The sequence below is a fragment of the Myotis myotis genome, unplaced genomic scaffold, assembly GCF_014108235.1.
Source record: "Myotis myotis isolate mMyoMyo1 unplaced genomic scaffold, mMyoMyo1.p scaffold_m19_p_12, whole genome shotgun sequence".
Taxonomy (NCBI): Eukaryota; Metazoa; Chordata; class Mammalia; order Chiroptera; family Vespertilionidae; genus Myotis; species Myotis myotis.
This window is the reverse complement of record NW_023416316.1, coordinates 27,298,208-27,320,645: the sequence shown is the minus strand read 5'-3', so window position 1 is coordinate 27,320,645 and position 22,438 is coordinate 27,298,208. Positions and strand designations below refer to the sequence as shown.

Below are 22,438 nucleotides of genomic sequence, written 5' to 3'. Positions count from 1 at the left end.
AGGTATACCTGTTAAATAGCTTTATTTACTATACTGCAAAGTAATGGAGAGAGAATTTGGTGGGCCCTGTATACTGCAGATATTGATATATGACTCAGAGTAGTAATGGTTTCCAGTATAGCACCATGTTCTTTTTTTCTGAGTAGTACACGACATAAAACCAGCTAATTAAGCTGCTTATATCCTGAAAATGTAGGTTTATATTGCTGTGACAGAGCTGAAGACCATGCTTGCCAAAGTGCCTGCAAGAGAATTCTAATGTCTAAGAAAACGGAAATGGAGATTGTCGACGGCCTCATTGAGGGTTGTAAGACCCAGCCCTTGCCTCAGGATCCTCTTTGGCAGTGTTTTCTTGAAAGCTCACAGTCTGTTCACCCTGGAGTCACTCTGCACCCTCCCCCCTCTACAGGCCTTGATGGGGCTAAATTGCATTGTTGTTCTAAAGCAAACACTTCAACATGTAGGTCAGTATCTCGTTTTCCTTTATTAAAACCAGTAGAAAATAGCACTTTAACTAATGATTTTTAAGTCTAACAAATATCTGTTATACTCTTGCATTGTGTAGACTTGAGTTTAGAAGATATAAAATTTTTCATTCTTTTATCCAGCAAATATTTATTGAGTATCATATATACAGTAATTCCTCCTCCCCCCCCCCTTATTTGCAGTTTCGCTTCCCATAGTTTCAAGTTACCCTTGTTCAACCATGGTCAGAAAATATTAAATGGAAAATTCCAGAAATAAATAATTCATGTTTTAAATTGCATGCTGTTCTGAGTAGTGTGATGATATCTCACACCATCCACTTCATCCATCCTGCTTTGTCCTTCCCAGGATGTGAATCATGCCTTTGTCCAACAGCTCCAGGTTGTATACACTCCCTGCCCATTAGCCACTTAGTAACCTTCTAGGTGATCAGATCAGCTGTCAAGGTATTGCAGTGTTTGTGTTCAAATAGCCTTTATTTTACTTAATGGTCCCAAAGCTTAAGGAAGAGTAGTGATGCTGGCAATTCAGATATGCAAAGAAAAGCCAGAAAGTGCTTCCTTTAAGTGAAAAGGTGGAAGTTCTTGACTTAATAAGGAAGGAAAAAAATCTGAGGTTGCTAAGAACTACGATAAAAATGAATCTTTCATCAGTGAAATTATGAAGAAGAAAAAAGAAATTCATGCTAATTTGCTGAGAGAGAAAAAAACCACATTCACATAACTTTTATTATAGTATATTATAATTATTTTATTAGTTTTTGTCAATCTCCTACTGTGCCTAATTTATAAATTAAACTTCATCATAGGTATGTATGCACAGGCAAAAACATAGGATATTATAGGGTTTGTTATCCACTGAGGGTCTTGGAATGTATCCCCTGCAGATAAAGGGGGACTACTATATACACAACATTGTTTTTGTACATTGAGTGGTGAAAGCACTGTATTTTGGGGTAGAGAGGATTAGTATTGGCAGGGCTAATAAATATTTTTAAGTAATACAATATGGATTCCACACTTGAGGATATTAAGTAAGCTTATAATTTAGAATATATTTTAATATGTCTGTCATCTTAAGGGATATTCTCTTTGTTAAATTATGACACTTTGAACTTAACCAACTTTTTATATAGATTAGTAAATAGCCTGGGTTGACACTTATACCCAAAGTTAGGTAGCAGTGTATAGACATTCATTTGGGTGATACACTTAAGGATAAAAACTGACAGTACAGATACAGGATGGAGGAGACACAAGCTAGAGACAAGAATAAATGGAGATAACTAAGGTCCTGGTGGAACACAGGTGAGAAAGAAGTTTACTTTATTGGAGGTATTTAGGGTGAGAAGGGACCAAATATTACTAGAATATCCTGAAGTGAATCTGACATAACAGGAGTAAAACCATCTTTCCTGTGGTTTCTAAATTGGATGGGCCTTTAGCAAAAAAGTGTGCCTAGAATAGCTCATCAAACTTTACCAAAGAGATGGAAAATATCCAAAGAAAATTAATAGAAGGACTTAAAGAGAAGTGAAGTTGGTCCTGTAATTAAGGAGATTGGGTTGCTGGAAAGAACTGATAAATGTATTTGTGGGAGGGATGCTGAGCAATTCTTTGAATGTCCACAAAAGAGTTTATGCCCTAAAGTCGCTGGAGATTGGAATGGCTGTGTTGTCTCAAAATTCAGTAAAAAACACTGTTTGCCCTCTCTTACTTTGATGTAAGGTTTTCTGTCAACTAATGCTTTAACTTCCATCTTATTTTGTCCTCATTAAACTTTGTAAGATGATTGATTGGTATCTCAATTTGTATAATTTCTGTTTATATATGGAAAACTAACTCTGAGATGTTGTACAGAATGTTAACAAAAGGGCTTAAAGAGTAGTTAAGTTGGTCTGTACTAGAGAAAGGACTGATTTCCAGATCAAGGTACCTAATGTAACATGATCTCACCTTCCTCATCCTCATGATGTATAAGTCCTTGAGAGCAGAGACCTGGTCTCTTTTATTCACCACTGCATACCTAGTGCCTTAAACAGGGCCTCACACAAATTAGGCACTCAATAAACATTAATAGAGTGAATGAACAAACATGAAATTAACGATACCCTCCTCATAGGAGTAATTATGAAAATCAAATAAAATGTTACAGGAGTGGAGAATTTTTACTTGTGAACTTGCATATTTTTGTAGTATTAAAGTTTTGTACTACATGTATTTACATTTTTATTATATTTATAAATTTTAAAAATTAAATGAATATAACATGTAAAAGCACTTTAGAAATAGTAATGATATTATTTTAACTATATACATGTATTTAAGTTGCACTGTAATCATTGACTACTGAAAATAAGAATGTCATGTATTAACTACAATAGTAGATAGAAGTTTTGGAATTCATAAGCCTTTACATAGAGAATGTCTTAATATATCTTCAGAAATATAAGTGGTTTGGGATAGTTTTTCAGGGAGAAACTGGTGAACCCTAAATCTGTAGTGCTTATTAAAAGATGTCTGAGGACCATGTAACAGTTTGCCTTCTGTGATTGGAACATAAATATAGTGAAATATATCTTTGTGGAGGCAAAATTGTATGCTTTAACTTTACATAAAGGTAAAAGAGAAATCAGAAATTTGGAGGGCAAGAATTTTGCCAAGAATGAGGATGTAGCCGAAACCGGTTTGGCTCAGTGGATAGAGCGTCGGCTTGCGGACTGAAAGGTCCCAGGTTCGATTCCGGTCGGGGGCATGTACCTGGGTTGCGGGCACATCCCCAGTGGGAGATGTGCGGGAGGCGGCTGATCGATGTTTCTCTCTCATCGATGTTTCTAACTCTCTATCTCTCTCCCTTCCTCTCTGTGAAAAATCAATAAAATATACTTAAAAAAAAAAAAAAGAATGAGGATGTACAAATACTATAAATTAAACATTAAATTTAGCACTGAGCTTTCTAGCAACTATAGCAAAAAGGAAAGAGATGGGTGATAAAAGAAGGCTAATTCTTTCATGAAAAAGATCACTTTTTCTGGCTCTAAATTCTAGGAGATAGATCTTGGTCTTTTGGTTTTTGTAATTTTTTTCACATATTCTAAAATGCAATTCATAGAGTTTGAACTTTATGCAAATCAAATATTTATTCATTTGGCTTACCAATATGTTTCTGCATTTGTGCTTTCATTTCAGGGAACTCTGCACTAAACTTTATAGTATGAGCTGGGGCAATACACAGAGTTGGCAAGAGTTTGACCGCTTTTGTGAATATAATCCAGTGGAAGTGTCCATGTTGACCTGCTTAGCAGATGTTCGGGAACCTTGCCAGTTGGGCTGTAGAAACCTTACTTACTGTACTAATTTTAACAACAGGTAGGAGCAAATTACTGTACATGGAATGGAAGTATTTTGTCCTTGGTTTTCTTGTTTTTAAATAAGTGAAAAGACCACTATATTTTGATTTTGTTAAGTTAAAAGGCAGTAGTCTTTCTTTATGATTTCACCTTTCAATGCTTTACTCCACGTGGTAAATCCTCTCTGGGAAAGGAAGCACTGTAACAGAGTTCCTTCTAATCTAGGAGGATTTCCTGATTAGAATTTTACCCACCGCTTCTCTCTATAAAGTAATTGCCTCTTGATTCCATCTGGCCTTTTTTTCTCTTCAGGCCAACAGAGCTTTTCAGGAGTTGTAATGCTCAGTCAGATCAAGGAGCCATGAATGACATGAAGCTATGGGAAAAAGGAAGCATAAAGATGCCATTTATCAACATACCTGTTCTTGACATTAAAAAGTGCCAGCCAGAAATGTGGAAAGCAATAGCTTGTTCACTGCAGATTAAACCTTGTCATAGTAAATCCCGGGGGAGTATTATTTGCAAGTAAGTTTCTTTCATCATAAAGACTCCAGTCTGGGTTCAGACCCTCCGTGATCTTCACCCGTAGCCTGTTGGAGTTTCCTCTCCCACCGCTTCCCTCTGCCCATCACCCCCACAGGTTACAGGCTTTGCCACTTTTCTTCCTCTGCTTGAAATTTCTTCCTACATCTCCATTTGCCCACAGCCTGTCCTTCCTAACCCCTCAAATACCTGTCTTTCCCATGGATTCTTCCCACTTTTCTCCAGCTGGTAGTTAATCCTTACTACAGATTTCTTATTTTTACTAATCTTAAGGAACTTGATTCAACAAACATTTATTGAGTATCTTCAATGCACAATTCTATTTTTATATTTCAATTGTGTACTTATATTCTGTTCAGCATGGCTCTCCTTGAGTTTATTCTTCTTGCCTGCTTTTTTCTTGTATCCTCTTTGGGGATTAGCATAATCCTGACACATGTTTGATAAGTGAAGGAGTTAGTGCATATAGTCATTAGGGCCTGTTCCTAGTAAACACTTATGAGTGGTTTGCTTAGGAGATCTAGGACAAAATAAAGATGAAAGCTGCTATGGTGGGTGAAGCCAAAAGCATTAACTACATTGTATTCAATGTCAGCTGCTCTTCAGACACTTTTTTTAAAAGCTTTTCCAAAACCAAATAAATATCCATCCCCTAAATCATTGTGTGGCTGGTGCTGCTGAGCACTTAATGACTGATTGCCAATTATTTCAGTCTTAAACAGGGTCTAGATTTGTCCTCTGACATGATTTGGGGATGACCTGATTAGGGGAGAGATGAGGGTAACTACTGGATGACAAGCAAGCATCAACAGGTGGGAAATTTATAGACTCTTAGCATAGAAAACTTATAGGAGTCAAATCCCTAATGAAGACTGAGAAAATTTTAAAGTAGTATACTTTCTAATTGTTATAGACCAAACACCTTAATGTTTATAACTAAAAGAATATTTTTAAAAAGAAGAAAGGGAGGGAAAAAGTAAGCATGCTCCTGAGAGAAAGGATGTATAATTTCGCAAAGAGCAAATCAACTAGCCTAAGTTAATTTTCTTTCAATGAGTGAAATGCCACATTGATGGTAGTAACAGTAAGTATAATTACAAAATTTGAGCAAGACCTTTGATCTCAGGTTCTTAAGAGAAAGTTAGGGATGCTTCCATAGTGTAATACATTGCTTACTATTCAACCTTAAGTCTGCTATGATTCCTCTTCTTTTTTGCCATACTTACACCTAACCAAGTGTGAAACATTGTTATTAAAACTCACTTTCTAGAAAGCTTCAGAAACAAAATTGATATTGACTAGACCAGTGGTCGCCAACCTTTTGGACCTCACGGACTACCAGTGGTCTCCGGACCACCAGTTGGCGACCGCTGGATTAGACAATATGAGGAGGTTCCTTGAACCCTAAATTTGTATGTGTTTTCCTTTTTAAGATCAGACTGTGTGGAGATTCTCAAGAAATGTGGGGACCAGAACAAATTCCCTGAAGACCATACAGCTGAAAGTATTTGTGAGCTTCTATCACCTACAGATGACCTGGAGAGTTGTATACCTTTGGATACATACCTCAGTAAGATTTTTAAACTTCCAAACACTTCTCCCTTACATCTCTGCCCTTAATGTTTGCTTTGGATGAACATGTGGTTTAATGTTACTTTCTCAATTGGTGACTCTTATCTTACTTGCTTGGCCTTTTTGGAAATAATTGTCATCTTAAAATATATAAACAGAAGCAATTATCATATCAGACTGAGGAGGTAGTGAGCTGTTGCAATCAGGAATTCTAAGCAGTGAATCAGGGGCCAGCATTCTCAGATAACCAGCTCCATATCATTGCTGTCTCCTTGCCATGATTTACTAGGAAGTGGAATTTCCTCAAGCCAGGCATTGGCTTGACTCACCCACCGAATAGGGAGTAACGAATGATGGTTGGAGTTAGCACATGAAAGTGGAAGTTTTTTCTCTGCCCAATACTCGTGCTGAGAGCTGGAAGAATATGTTGGTATCCCATGGAGGGATCCTGGATCTGAGCTTCCTGGCAGGAGGTGACTGTATGGTGGAAACCAGGGGTAACAAGTAGAACGCCTGCACACCAAGGAGGGTGTAGGCTGCCACCAGGGGGCGTTAGTGCCATAAACTGGCCGGAAAGAGTGAATTTAGCGCCTGCTTTGTTTTCCTGTGTCAGATAGGATTAAGTTCAACTGCAAATAACAGAACAACAGATAGAAGTAAAAGAAAGCCCAGAAAGAAATAGTCCAGGGCTGTTATGATGGGTCCATCATCAGGAATCCACGTTCCTTTTTCTTTCTCCATCATCTTTAGTGCTTGGCTTCCATCATCAAAATTACTTCCTAGACTTCATCATCACAACATGGCTACTGGAATTCTCGCCACCATATCCTAGTGTAAGGGAAAACCACCCCTAATTGTAAGGGAAACTGGGAAAGGTTATCTTTAGCTGTGGGCACATTGCTATCCTAAGTAAAATTGGAGTTCTAGTAAAATATCTGCCGTATTTTCTCAAGACCACAAACTATTTCCCTTAGCCTTTGTGACTAGTATAGCAAAAAATGAAAGCATTAGACTAGAATCATAGGCCTCTGTGACTTTGAGCAGACTACATCTTGAGCCTCAGATTCCCTATTTATAAAATGATTGAGCTGGATGAGATAAACTCCAAGAGCCCTTCTACCTCTATTAGACTTAAAGTCTGAGTCTGGCCTAAAATAAAGTAAGCAAAACGAATGTATTCACAACATTCTCTCCCTCTCTCCCTCTCTCCCTCTCTCCTCTCTCTCTCTCTCTCTCTCTCTCCCTCCCTCTCCCTCTCCCTCTCCCTCTCTCCCCTGCTCCTTATTGTCTATTTCCTGACCAGATCAGAATATAAACTCTGTTCAGGTGTGTCTGTTTTATTCACTACTATATCTCCAGTACCTAGAACTTTGCTGGGCATCCTATATAATAAAAGGCTAATATGCAAATTGACCAAACAGTGGAACAATCGGTCGCTATGACATGCACTGACCACCAGGAGGCAGACGTTCAATGCAGGAGCTGCCCCCTGGTAGTTAGTGTGCTCCAACAGGGGAACACCACTCAGCCAGAATCCAGGCTTACAGCTGGCAAGTGCAGCAGCGGGGATGGGAGCCTCTCCCACCCCCACAGCAGCACTAAGGAGCGGGCCTAAGCTCTCAGTCGGACATCCCCTGAGGGCTCCTAGACTGTGAGAAGACTCAGGCCGGGCTGAGAGACTACCCGCCGCCCCTCCCCCCCCCCCCACCGCCCTCGTGCACCAGTACACTAATTGCACCGGGCCTCTAGTATTATATATACCCAATAAATAAACGAATGAATATATGTTTGTACTAAATTCACAAATGACCAGAAAATCTGGGTGTTTTATTAGCTTACTAGAATCAGGCCTTGCTTTATGCTTATCAGCTGTCCATTTATTTCAGACATAATTAATCCAGAGAATTTACAGACCTCTGCTACTCTTTTGGTTAGGTTAAACTGACCTGTGTTTTTGTTTTCAGGGCCAAGTACTTTAGGTAACATTGTAGAAGAGGTGACTCATCCCTGTAACCCCAATCCTTGCCCTGCTAATGAGCTCTGTGAGGTAAACCGGAAAGGGTGTCCATCTGGAGATCCCTGCCTTCCATACTCTTGTGTGCAAGGTGAGAGGTAGATGGGGTGGGATGACTATGGATGTGTTGCTGGCGTTTCTTTATAGGAGTTATCCTATAAGATCACAAGGGACTTTATTTTCTAAATTATGTTTTTCTATAATGTTTGTGGTTTTCCTAGTAAACATGTCATTTGTGTAAGCAAAAAGGACAAAGACAAATGTAATTATCAATAGTCATTTAGATTATAAACTAATATTGATCCAAACTAGGCTCTCATAATGATTATATGGTTCTTGACAACAGAAGGAAAAAGAACTTTGGACCAGTTTTTTATACTTTGTACTTTGTGTTGTAATGTTTGAGAATATGTACTGAATGTTGTTTGTGGTTTTTCTTCCTTTTTTTAATATTTAGAGAAAAGGCATTCTCAGTGGGATGTGTAATTACTCCATAAATTTTTATTTTATTTATTTATTTTTTTAATCCTCACCTGAGGATATTTTTCCATTGATTTTTAGAGAGAGTGGAAGAGAGAGGGAAAGACAGAGAGAAATATTGATGTGAGAGAAACACATCAATTGGTTGCCTTCTGCACCAGGGCCTGGGCCAGGGAGGAGCCTGCACCTGAGGTGCGTGCCCTTCACCGGAATCAAACCTGGGACCCTTGGGTCCGCGGGCCGATGTTCTGTCCACTGAGCCAAACCGGCTAGGGCAACTCCATAAATTTAATGTTGTATAGAAATGTATATGACTTTAAGGCAGAACATTTTTTATCCCATAGAATTTTGGTAGTCTTTAGCTCTTTGTCGGTTCCTTTAAAATATAGTTGAGGCAACATTGTGTTTTCATTTATTTATTTCCCAATTGAAAATGTTTCTATATCATGTTAGACTTAACATTTTTAAATGTGTGTAAAATAAAAAGGAACAAAAGATAAAATTAAATAAGCATGATGTCTCAAAGGATAATCTATAATATTTGTATAATACCATAATATACCAGCTATAGAGTCATAACAAATCTTGTTAAAATTTGAAATTAATGGGTTTCCCTTAAGCCCAATCAAATATTCAACTTTTTTAAAAAGTTAAGGTATACTTACATTCCATCACTAAAAGTTTTATGACCAAGATTATTCTAAAAATACTATCAGTTTTTATACTCTATTTTAAAAATATCTGTGATTTTAAAATATCTTTGATAAGCCTCCCAAAATAAAAAAACTACATATCTTGTAGCAATTTTAAACAGAATATAGCAACTTTGGGATATAGGTCAGTGATGGCGAACCTTTTGAGCTTGGCGTGTCAGCATTTGAAAAACCCTAACTTAACTCTGGTGCCATGTCACATATAGAAATTTTTTGATATTTGCAACCATAGTAAAACAAAGATTTATATTTTTGATATTTATTTTATATATTTAAATGCCATTTAACAAAGAAAAATCAACCAAAAAAATGAGTTCGCGTGTCATAGGTTCGCCATCACTGATATAGGTCCTTAATCACCACCATCTCATAGAACATGGAATTTTTGTTTTCGAGAATATGTTTTTGGCCAGTGAATCAAAACAAAACTTACTTTGGTGAAAAAGTCTCTTAATCTTTGATAGACACACAGAACCTATAAGACTTATGTGAAATGTATCTAATGCATAAAATAGTATCATAGAACAATACCATCTCTCTCAGCTAATTTTTGTTTATACAGGTTGCAAATTGGGAGAAGCCTCTGATTTCATCGTTCGTCAAGGGACACTAATCCAGGTGCCATCGTCCGCAGGTTCGGAAGTTGGTTGTTATAAAATTTGTTCATGTGGACATAGTGGACTCTTAGAAAACTGCATGGAGATGCACTGTATAGACCTTCAGAAGTCTTGTATTGTTGGAGGAAAAAGAAAAAGTGAGTCTTGAACTGTATTTATTTGCTTTTTGTTTTTAATATGAGATTAGTTATCTTAACTTTGTAGGAAGAACATTGAATGGATTCCCACCAAAGTCTAAAAATCAGATACTCCAGGGCAGTATTTTTCAAACTATACAAGGACACCAGGACTTCTGAGGAATTCTCTTAGAAGCCTCCTCAAGAAAGGACTAAAAGCTAATAATAATTAACACGTACTGAACTCTTAACTGTATGCCATGCACTATGCTAAGTTTTATGTATGAGATCTTATTTGAAAAAAGAGTGCTCTTGGCTTGCAAATTTCTGCCCTAGAGCATTTAGTTCATATTCTGCTTAGCTAAAAAAAATGTCAAGTAGGTACTTTGTATCACAGAAAATATCTAAGGATAAACAAATTCCTTCCTTCCATAAACTTTCACTGATTAATATCTATTCTATACGAAAGAGCATACTAGTGCCCTGTGGAGCTGAGACTGAGATGAGGGATTGAGGTCATGCTTTCCTTGATAAGAGGGGAGAGAATTTGAGCCACAAAAAGTAGCAAACCAAGCACTCTTCAAGAAGCCAGTTATTTCTGCAAGGGCATTGGGAGAATCTGTGGTCCAAAGGTGGCATCAGGGCTGGTCCTGGAGAGATGAGTGAAGTTCCAGAAGGAGGAGAGCATTTGAGGCAGAAGAGCAGCCAGAAACATTCTCAGAGAATAGGGAGCAGTCTGGTGAGACCAGCCCGTTAGGGCTTTGGGGGAGAGGGTGAGGGAGAAATACACAAATATAAATATAAATATACAGATTTAACTCCAAAATTGTATATTCAGAAGTCAATTTTCAAGAACTTCTATTTTAAAACTTTTAAAACTATTAAGCTTTAAATTTATGATTATTTATAAATGCATGATATGGAACAACATTTTATTTCTCTCAGGTCATGGAACATCCTTTAATATCGACTGCAATGTTTGTTCTTGTTTTGCTGGCAATTTGGTGTGCTCGACCCGCCTGTGCCTCAGTGAACACAGTTCAGAAGATGACCGGCGCACCTTCACAGGTAACCGTGGTCACGGAGAGAGGTCCTTGGCAGGCCAGCCTCCCTTTGTACCCATTTTTCCTTCCGGGCAGCTTCTCTGGTCTTGCCTCAATTGCAAAAATACACAGTAAAATGAGTGCATAATCTGTATTTATGAGAGCAAGATACTTTCCCTCTCTGGATCTGTTCCCTCCTCTATGGATTGAAGGCATTAAACAAAATGGTTTCTTAGGGCCCTTCCAGCACTAATATTCTGGAATTTCATGCAAAAAGAACAGGGTCGGTCAGTGATTGGGATGGTTTTAGTTAAATGGAATTTTTCTACCTGCTAAAATACCCCATTTACCCCTGCAAGTATGGTCATGATCTAAAATGTCTGTGTATTTTCTATGTTTGTTTCTGTTCTGATGCTTTTCTCACCACTTTCTTTTTTAAAAATATATTTTTATTGATTTCAGAGAGGAAGGGAGAGGGAGCAATAGAAACATCAATTAGGAGAGAAAATCATTGACCAGCTGCCCCCCACTAGGGATCGAGCCCGAAACCCAGGCATGTACCCTGACCAGGAATCAAACCATGACCTCCTGGTTCATAGGTCGTTGCTCAACCACTGAGCAACACCAGCCAAGCTCACCACTTTATTCCTTGACTTACCTTAGTTTAGCCCACTGGTTCATATATGGTAGAGACTCCTATAAACTAAGCTATAGGTAGGAAAAGTAAAGACTGTTTCTCCCAGTCGGGTGTATAAAATCTAGAATTTAGGTGTTTGAAATCTGGCTTGGGGGATTTCTGGGAAGTTAAAGGGTAATACCAAAAACAAGACAGAAGGCTGTAAACTCCTCACATGGGTTCTTTCCACTGGTTTCCTTAGGGGTTTCTCCAAAAAATTAACCTGGAAAATTGTTTTAATTTTGAGACAAGAATTTTTCTGAACAAATACAATTAAGAATACTACTTTCTTGACTTTCCTATGCTTTCTGCTACTGGAATGCTCACACCAGCTACAGTAGGTGAAAATGTTGGTGAGATGAGATGCTCTTTTCTTGAGATGAAGCTGCAGTTGTCAACAGCAGCTGCAGTCTACTGGTATTTATTGGCCTCTGCTTTTTCCCAGATCTGAAATACCGCTGGTTCTGGGTAAAGAGGAACCAGGTGGTTGCCCTTGTCTGGTTTCATACTGCTACAGCTATTTGATTTTTCTTTCCCTGGAGTGGGGTTGGGGAGAACAGGATAGGGTTTACCTACATTGTATCTCCAGCACATTGGAAATAAGAAGTGAACAGCAGACTGATGGGGAAGTATAGGCAAGATGAACTCCACCCCATCCTCAATGAACCCTAATAAGCACCAGCCCTCATTGCTAATTGTTGTTCTTTATTTATTATTATCCTTTATCTACTCTGCTCTGCTCTGCTAAGGACAATAATTCTGCTTAGAAAAACTATGAAACTTCCATAGGAATGAAGAGTGAACTAAGGATGTAGCCGGGAGACATTTATTTTTTTATGTATTTGCTTACATTTAAATGATTTTGAAAGATGGACTTTACAATTATCAGGACCCCTTTCCCTGCAGCCCCTCATGTCCTACAATAAATTAAGTTCATGACTATTTAGCTAACAGACTCTCAGGAGATTTTACTGGCCCCAAAATGCACATTTCTTGGTACCCAGATAGTGTTCCAGTCCAAACATGACTCAGAGAGAGAGAGAGAGACATTCATAAAAATTCTTAAGCCTCAAAACTACAATAATTTCCCGACTTACCTTGTTCTCCCCCTTCCAGAAGGAGACGGGAAGAACCTCTGTGAGGAGTTATAACCTTCTCTACTTTGTCTTGTTTTTTGTACTTGTTGGTCCATATTCTGCTTACCTAAAATCTAAGGTGGGTACAGTCTAGAAATCCCCCAAGCCAAACTTTAAACTTCTAAATTCTAGATTTTATACTCCAGATTAGGAAGAACATTCTTTACTTTTTCTACCTATACCTTTGTTTATAGGGGTCTCTAACCCTGGCATCAAAGTCTGGGGGCCCTCAATTATCTGGCAATAAATGATACAAAGGAAAGCCATTATTCAGCAAGTGGCATTTCAGAGCCTGCTGCCTTTCAGAGATTGTAGGGCAAGTTTTTTTTAAACTTAATTTTCAATCTATCTTAACATGAGACCTCTACATGATTGTTAGTGGTTTGCCTTCCTAAGGAAATATCAGGGAAAGGGACATATACAAGTCCACATCTTGAGACTGTTTCCTCTCTTCAGGACTGCCCTGTAACTGTGCAGACCAGTTTGTCCCCGTGTGTGGGCAGAATGGACGCACCTACCCCAGTGCGTGCATTGCTCGCTGTGTGGGCCTCCAGGACCAGCAGTTTGAGTTTGGATCATGCATCTCAAAAGACCCATGTAATCCTAACCCCTGCCCAAAAAACCAAAGGTAAGTCAAATGGCTCCTCATCCTTTTAACTGAAGATGAGCATCTAGTATGTACAGACAATGAAAATACAAGGATGAATTCAGAAGGTCTCTGCCCTGGTGGGAGTCTAGAGGGCAAGAGCCAGGGAAAGCTGGTTGGTGACTTGCTGTGTGATTGGGGGCCTAGGAGTGGAGCAGCTGGTGCAGCCTGGGGGAGGCCGAGAAAGCCTATACGATGTGACATTCGTCTGGAAAGATGAGTGGGACATGGCAGGCAAGGTTTACACTGGAGGAAAGATGGTGTTGCAGTGAAGGCAGAGAGAGCAAAGATACTGACTGCTGGCCATGAGATAGCACAGTATATGCTGGGAGCTATAGCAACAGTTTTGTAAAAACTGGAACAGAAAGTGTGAGGCAAGGAGGGGTAACATGAGATGAGAGAAATGAATGTATTCTAATTATTAACTATTTATGCCCGATAATAATGGGAAATTTTCTTTTACTTACCTACCTCCATTTTAGGAACTGAATGTGAGAAATCTCTGGAAAATGCAGCTTCAGTATTATTTGACATTTTTTGTTAGGGGCCCTTTCCCTGCAGTTTTCTCACGAGCTCAGGGTAGAGTTGACCTGCCCTTCGTGGATTTCTGCAAGTGGTGGCCACAGGGCGAGTGTCCTGCTGGCTCTGAGGTTGCAGCCTCTGGAGCTGGGCTTCACTGGCCGCCACATGGACCTGAGCAGGGCACATCCCAGTGCCACAACCCTTTCCTTAGGAAGGACTTTGTGGGAAATAAGCAGTTGCCTCTCTCCATCCTTAAAACTCTGCAGTAGGGAGGGAGAGGAAGAGTTTCTGATGTGTTAAAGAAATAGCAAAGGGAATTGGTTGCCCATCTGGCAAAGTTTATACCATGAAATCTAAGGCCATAAAGTTCCTATGGAATGAAGACAGAGTGCTATGCATTAAAAAAAATATATAAAGAAGTAAGCCAAAAGGATAATATAGTTGTGTTGGGAGGTAGAATTGAGGGTTGTTTAGTATCTGCTTGTTTGTTTTCCTCTATTTGCTAATCTTTCTAATAGATTATCTTGGTTTTATAATTAAAAAATGTATAAAATCTCAAAAGTGGGATGTCCTTCCTGAGTATAATACAGTGATGGCGAACCTATGACACGCGTGTCAGAGGTGACACGCGAACTCATTTTTTTGGTTGATTTTTCTTTGTTAAATGGCATTTAAATATATAAAATAAATATCAAAAATATAAATCTTTGTTTTACTATGGTTGCAAATATCAAAAAATTTCTATATGTGACACGGCACCAGAGTTAAGTTAGGGTTTTTCAAAAAATGCTGACATGCCAAGCTCAAAAGGTTCGCCATCACTGGTATAATACAAAATCAACATAAAAAATTGAAAACTGCAGCTATATGAAAATGAAAATGTTCTTCATGGTCACAGACAAATAACAAACTGGGAAGAATATCACAGAGAATGGTCCGATGTCCTTATAATATAAGAGTCCTTACAAATCAATGTGAAAAAGATCAACAGTCTAATATAAAAATGGGCAAAGAGTGATAACATAATAGAAAAATGGACCAAGGACATAAACATAGAAAAAGAAGTAACAAATAGTTCTTGAACACTTGAAAAGGTGCTTTTACCCCTGGCAAGGTAGCTCAGTTGCTTAGTGTTGTCCAAGGTTTGAAATACACATGCTCTTTGAATCAGCATTTTCTCGATACACCAAGGTTGCGGGTTTGATCCCCGATCAGGGCACATACAAGAATCAACCAATGAATGTGTAAATAAGTGGAACAAGAAATCTTTCTCTCTCTCTCTCTCTCTCTCTCTCTCTCTCTCTCTCTCTCATCAATAAATAAAAATAAAAGATGCTTTTAATAGGGTGAGTAACTCTAGCTACTGTATATAAACCCCAAAGTATCATTACTTTAACATTACAGAAGTTCAAATACAGTCCATTTGGATGTTCAGCAGGTGGCTTTCCACGTGGTGACTCAGAGACTTAGGATCCTTCCGTCTAGTGTCTCTGCCAGCTCTGACCTCGGCCTCCTAGTCCTCCTCTGTATCTTCTGCATCAGGCCAGCGATGAGAGAAGGGAGGTGATGGAGATTGCTCCTGAGAAGCTTTTATGAGCCAGGTTTAAAAGTGGCATTCATCTCCACTTCCAGCACATTCCATTGTCTAGAAGTTAGTCACTTGGCCACACTGCCTGCAAGGGAAACTAGGAAACGTAATCTAGATGTGTTCCCAGGAGGAAAATTAAATGAATTTGATGAATGTATACTAATCTACCAAAATGCTTAACCTTCCTCATATTAAGCAAAATGTAAATTAAATTAAAACTCCAAGGTGTACCATTTTCCATCTACCAGATTGACAAAGATAAAAAGTTTGATAACAAGGAAACATATGTAATACTATATGTAATACTTTAAACCACTAAAAAAATGAAAAGAAAAAAAAAAAGATTTCCACTCTGAAAAAAAAAACCCGTTGGATAACACAATATAGAGAAATAGGCACTCCCATACAAGAGCGGGCTAGAAGGAGGATTGGTATGTCCTCTATGGAAATTTAGTAATAGTGTTTGCTGCTGGTGAAGGGAACTCAGTGACTGGGACCAAAAATAGGAGAGAGACTTATTTTTCACTATATACCATTTCACACTTTTTCAGTTTCACCATGGGCTTGTATTATCTGTTCAAAAATAATTGTTTAAAAAAAAAAGTATTCCTTCATAAAGTATGTACCAGGCATATTCCTAAATGGTAGGTCACAACAGTAAGCAAGACAGTAACCCATGTTTAATTTACCCCCCAGTTCTCAACTTTTCCTATTGGTCCTCTTATTTCTATACTAGAGGCCCAATGCACAAAATTCATGCAAGGGGCTCAGCCCTTGCAGCCCCGGCTTTGTCCAGAAGGTCGTCCAGAAGGTCGTTCGGCTGTCCAGTCTAATTAGCATATTACGCTTTTATTATTATAGATATTCAAATTGAAAAGTTTTTCTTCGTAAAATTACCAAGTTTCTCCTGATGGTCTTGGTTCTCATTCCTTCCATGTTAGTAAGTGATTAAGTTCTAAATATTCTTTTCCATTATTTCCCTTCAAATATCTTAAATTTCCATAACTGCACACAATCTAATTTTCAATCCCACAAGAAAAGACAACCATACATAGCAGTAGTGATGGTGGTGGTGGTGGTTTCAGTGCCGGAGGCTTATCCCTAAGATGATGGAAGTAATTTCCTTTGAAATTAAATAATGCTGGCTACTATCTTCTTTTGTTTTACAGACTAATATTTGTATATCTGTTACTTCAAAGACCCAGTGAAAGCTAAACATATTATCTTCCTGTAGAAAGTAATAAATACTCTTTATAGAAATGAGGGAAGCAGAAAAGTCTAAAGAAGAAAAGAATCATCATCCCTAATCCCTCTTAGTTCAGGAGTTGAGAATGAAGCAAGGTCCAGATGTTTCTAGGAAAACTTGGCTTCATGGAGTGATGTTCTCTCAGGGACTCGCAACCAGCCAGCATCAGGTCCCCAGCCTCGTCAGCACAGAAACCTGAATTTTTCAGCACATGTTGTGAAGCCTCCTCTTAAGACAGACTGATATTAGCCAAGCTAAAAACTAAGTCCCTGAAAATGTTTCATTTATTATTGACTCCAGGGCTTCCAGCATCAGCCCCACTTGATGGCCTCATGTCATGCCACTCCCACCTGTGCATTCTTTGCTCCTGCCCTCAGGATCACCTGCCCTTCCCAGCACCACAGAGTCTTGAGCATCACACCTTTGCATATGCTGCTTCCTCAGCCTTCAGGCCAGTGCAGCCTCCTTAACCTCCAGGTTCCAGCCAGGGACCACGCCACCCGTGCTTTCTCCAGGCTCCTCGTCAGGATGACTGATTCCCGTTAGCATTGTGTGTGCTCTTCTAGCCAATAGCCTACTCTGTGTGTGCTCGACGCTCCTGCTCTCCGTAAGCTCTTGGGGATAGGAAGTGTTTTCAGTTTCTCTCCTGCTCTCGACCTCCTGTCCTTGTCAGTGCTTTGCCACCCCCTCCCCATAGTCCTTCCTGGCTCCTGGTGCACCTTTGTGTTTTTCAGGTGCATACCCAAACCACAAGTCTGCCTGACGACTTTTGACAAATTTGGGTGTAGCCAGTTCGAGTGTTTGCCACGACAGCTCACCTGCGACCAGGTCCGAGATCCGGTTTGTGACACGAACCACATGGAGCACAGCAATCTCTGCACTTTGTACCAGCGAGGGAAGAGCCTCTTGTACAAAGGCCCGTGCCAGGTACAGTTGTATAGCTGACAAGCCCAAGTCACAGAGATAAAATTGCTTTTACAGATGAAGACTACTCGAAGGTCTTCTATGAACCCTGTTCCATCCAGAGAACTCGGCCCTCTACTAAAAGGAACCATCCCCAGACGGCCTTTTCCTCCCGACTCCGGAGGACTTCCTTGCTAGTGTGTGTGCCTTTGCCCGTCTAGTGTACCAGCAAGAAAAGAGAGTGGCTTCTTATAGGAAAAGAATTTAAAGTTTCCCCCCTCGGCATGAGTCGGCACCATTTCCACTTTCCGTAGTTCTGTGGGCCCTCACTGGAAAACAAATCAGGAAGAATGGGCATTAAAACAACCAAGAAAAGAGTTCTTTTCCAAACACTCTTCCAATGAAGTCCCTATCACATCACTGAAATTAATCAGAAGTTTCTCTAAGACAGTGTCTTTTTATATCAGTTTATCTTTGTGTCTTATAAGGTTGTGGAATCTGTATTCATGTTTTCATGTTTTAAGAATAATCTCAAGGACAACCCCACTGAGGCTTCCCACACACCACTGATCTGTGTGCTGGCCCCTCTCCCCGGGAATCCTCTGCCCACAGCCAGCTAACACCTGGCATGATTGCTTCTCATTTCCTGGTCTTCATTGTCAGGAAAATCCCTTCCTCAGTTTGTCTCCCCAGGGAGCTTGTGTTCTGATACCTGCTACATTGAATTCCCAGTCTTCTCTTCTCTTGTGCCCTCTTCCTGGCTATTTTTCTCTCACAGAGTCCTTACCTGCTAATGGATCTAGAGCAGTGGTTCTCAACCTTCCTAATGCCGCGACCCTTTAATACAGTTCCTCATGTTGTGGTGACCCCCAACCATAAAATTATTTTCGTTGCTACTTCATAACTGCAATTTTGCTACTGTTATGAATCGTAATGTAAATATCTGATATGCAGGATGTATTTTCATTGTTACAAATTGAACATAATTAAAGCATAGTGATTAATCACAAAAACAATATGTAATTATATATGTGTTTTCCAATGGTCTTAGGCAACCCCTGTGAAAGGATTGTTTGACCCCCAAAGGGGTCGAGACCCACAGGTTGAGAACCGCTGATCTAGATAGAGTCTCTCTGCCCCACGGATCTCTCCACTCTTCCTTCTCCTTATCCCGTACCCAAGTGTGAAATGATAAAGCCTCCATATTTGCATGAAGATTGATTTTGTTTTCTTCAAACGGGCACTTCTGGAATGATAGAAGTCTGAGGGAGTGGGAGTTTTATCTCCTATCGGTTCACACGAGTGAGCACCAAGTCCCAGAACGGCTGAGAACAGCCATCTCTTCAGTTCATTTTGGGACAGCCCGCTTGTCCCCCTCCACCATGTGGAGCCCACCTCAGGAGCTTAATTAAGAGGGTCCCCAGAACTTATATCTGCATCTTTTCTCCTTCCTGAAAGTAGGGAGACCTACTGTGGAGCCTCGGTTAGGAAACGTGCACCATACAGGTTTCCAGGCTAAGTGTGATTATTTGCCCTCAGCCCTTCTGCAGAGCCACGGAGCCCGTCTGTGGGCACAATGGGGAGACCTACAGTAGCGTGTGCGCAGCCTACTCGGACCGCGTGGCAGTCGATTACTATGGGCCCTGCCAGGCCGTCGGGGTCCTCTCGGAGCACAGTTCTGTCACGGAGTGTGCTGCTGTGAAGTGTCCTTCACTCTCGGCAGCTGAGTGCAAACCCATCGTCCCACCCGGTATGTGGGGTGGGGCAGGGGCGGGATTGGGAAGCCTTGATTATCTGCCTCCAGACAGTGAATCCCTGAGGAGAGCGTTACGAGCTTATTTAAAAATTTCAAAAAAAATCTTAACTCTACCTGATACTGATTAGGTGCATAACTCTGGGTTGACCTTAAAAAGCTGTGGATTACCTTAGACATCATCTGGTCCAGTGGTTTTAAAACAATATGGCCAACTTTTTTCAAGCAAAATCTCATACCGAACACCTATATGTAAACAGATAAAGCAGTATTTAATTACTAAAATTATGATTATTTGTTCAAATGCATAATGTTTACTTTTAAAATATATATTACCATAAAGTTAATGAACAAAGAATTAGTAATTAACGAATGAATAATTGAAGTAGTTTTGATGAACACAAACATTTGAAATTGAGAGAAGGCCTAACCCACATGGTCCAGGAGAAAAACAAAAGACAGTTGTCTGCCGTAACCGGTTTGGCTCAGTGGATAGAGCATCGGCCTATGGACTCAAGGGTCCCAGGTTCAATTCCAGTAAAGGGCATGTACCTTGGCTGCGGGCATGTCCCCAGTGGGGAGTGTGCAGGAGGCAGCTGATCGATGTTTCTCGCTCATTGATGTTTATAACTCTCTATCCCTCTCTCTTCCTCTCTGTAAAAAAATCAATAAAATATATTTTTTTAAAAAAAGATAGTTGTTGTCTTAGATTGGCCTTAGGATCCAATTTAGTTGTTTTAGTTGCATATAATGGAGGAAGTCTTGTAAAAAGACTATTATAAGCGATAACAGTTTTCTTAAACAACTTCCCTTACAGTCTCTTACTCTTCAGTTAAACAGAGCGGGCAGAAGAGACTTTATCCCAAGTCAGAACAGATTAGTGCGAAGACCAGCAAGTCCATTGCTCCACCCATGAATTCATCAATTGTTTTTTGAGCTTCCACTATGTGCCACATACTCTTCTAGGCACTGGGGGCTTAGCAGTGAGTAAACCAAAGTCTCCTTCCTCCTGGAGACCTTGTTCTGATATTCTGTTGGCTTTTTTTAACAGTTTAAAATAATTTTTAAAGTTATATTAGAGTTAAACACCCATGGAATCCCTGAAGTACCTGCTCCCTTGTTTTCAGGTAGAAATCAAAAGCCCAGGAGAGCACTTGCCCAGGGTCACAGTGAGGTTGAGGCGAGGCAGGTCTAGGCTTTGTGTCTCTCTGTGCTGCCTCGCACCACAGCACCTCCCCCTGAGAAGTGGTAAAGGGTGGAGCGAGGATGGAGGAAGGATTTGGGTAAATGTATAGATTGTAAGACCCCGGGTTGGTCAGGGGACCTAAAGTGCAGTCATCAGGGAGGCCAGCTGTAACTCCCCTAGCACAAAGCGAAGGGTTGGTCCTGTCACCAACTGTTTTGTGTCCTTGGTTCTAATTCTGACCACAGATGATATGGTTTCTGTTGCACAGGTGCTTGTTGCCCATTATGTGCTGGGATGTTAAGAGTTTTATTTGACAAAGAAAAACTGGATACAATTGCCAAGGTAAGTTGCTTTATATGCTGGGTGGAAACCTTATTGGTAAACCGCTGTAACCCTTCAGAGTAGAGTGTGTTGTCCCAGTTATAGATGAAGAGACTGATTTGCAGAGAAGCAGCTTGCCCGAGGCCATTCAGCTTGTAAGCGGTGAAACAAGGGTTTGAACTCCAGCTGTCTGGGTCCCGATCCTGGGCTCCCTTCCTACACCCTGGCTGGGTGGCGACCTTGCTCCGGGCAGCACAGCCCGAGCCTTTCTGGGAAAGGTCCCCTCCTGGCACAGGAAGCAGGTTAGGTCTAGAGGCAAAACCAGGCGGCCAGAGACTGGTAGCTGCCAGATGGTCTCGGGGTTGCCTGCCCTCTCACGGTCCCATTCCCCTGTGGGCTGCTTCCAGAGCCAGCCACCATCCCGTGAGAGCTTTGCCTCTTTTCTTTTTCTGTACCATCGCTTTTACTGCCCACTGTTAACGAATGAATCATTGAAGTACAGGTACACAAAGCAGGTGGAAACAGGGCTCCCAGACATGTAGCAGCCAGTACCTGTCACTGCCTCGAAAGTTACCCCCATCTCCCCCTTGTCCTCAGAACAGTCACTTTGAAACAGAGCTTCTGGTGCGAGTGTTTATTTTAGCTACAGAGTTCCAAGTCAGGCAAAACCTCATCGGCATCAACTTCAAATCCAGCTGCAGGGCCCTGCACTGACGGGTTCCTTGGCCAAAACAGCCCCTTGGCTTAGGCAGTAATGAGGAGTTCTTTTTTTCTGATAATAGAAATTTATTTTCTCTTTCTAGGTAACGAACAAAAAGCCAATAACGGTTCTGGACATACTTCAGAAAATCCGCATGCACGTGTCCGTCCCACAGTGTGACGTATTTGGATACTTCAGCATTGAATCCGAAATAGTGATCCTGATCATTCCTGTCGATCATTATCCCAAAGCTCTGCAGGTGGGGTTCAGCATACAGTTGTGCGGCATGTTGTCAACTTCAAGTTCGGTGGACTTGGCAGGGGATGGGCACAGACCAGCATGGGGAGGATCAGGTGGTGAGGAGAGGAAAGGAGGCATTTCGGCAGGGCAGGAGGGAGAAGCTGGGCAGTGTCTGAGGGACAGAGCTGCACCCTCGAGCACTTTGCCAGGTGACGGGCCAGGTACACATTTGACAGCAGAATGCTGAGTCGGCGAGGGGAGAGCTTGAGATGCTGTCACTCTCAGTGTGGGCAGATGGAATGATCTGCTCATCCTACAGACAAGGCAGCTGGGCCTAGGGAGGCAAGGGAGGCAGGTCGCACAGTGACAAAGCAGAACAGACTCCTGTCTCCTGAGTCTGTGCTACCACCGGGGGGGAGGAGCTGGTCTCGTGGGCCCCAGTTTTTCTTCCCCACAATATCGAGGTGAACCTCACTCACAGAAACCCCCAAGTTTCAGCATCAAAATAGTGAGGGCCCAAGCGAAGGGGGGAATACAAGCGGCCTCTAAACTGCCATCATTAGGAAGTTCGTTCAGCCTAATTACTTG

The 22,438-nt window shown here is 40.7% G+C and overlaps 1 protein-coding gene across 2 annotated transcripts in view; it reads left to right on the top strand.

Annotated features, from left to right (window-relative positions):
- RECK (reversion inducing cysteine rich protein with kazal motifs) overlaps positions 1–22,438 on the top strand; it is a 66,554-nt gene that overhangs the window by 42,211 nt on the left and 1,905 nt on the right. For both annotated transcript variants that reach the window (XM_036330395.1, XM_036330396.1), the window contains 12 exons: positions 197–464; positions 3,675–3,854; positions 4,148–4,360; positions 5,812–5,948; positions 7,915–8,055; positions 9,720–9,911; positions 10,836–10,958; positions 13,202–13,373; positions 17,482–17,674; positions 19,190–19,400; positions 20,858–20,931; positions 21,714–21,869. In XM_036330395.1, the coding sequence (XP_036186288.1) occupies positions 197–464; positions 3,675–3,854; positions 4,148–4,360; positions 5,812–5,948; positions 7,915–8,055; positions 9,720–9,911; positions 10,836–10,958; positions 13,202–13,373; positions 17,482–17,674; positions 19,190–19,400; positions 20,858–20,931; positions 21,714–21,869 (2,060 nt within the window). The remainder of the gene's footprint in view (positions 1–196; positions 465–3,674; positions 3,855–4,147; positions 4,361–5,811; positions 5,949–7,914; positions 8,056–9,719; positions 9,912–10,835; positions 10,959–13,201; positions 13,374–17,481; positions 17,675–19,189; positions 19,401–20,857; positions 20,932–21,713; positions 21,870–22,438) is intronic.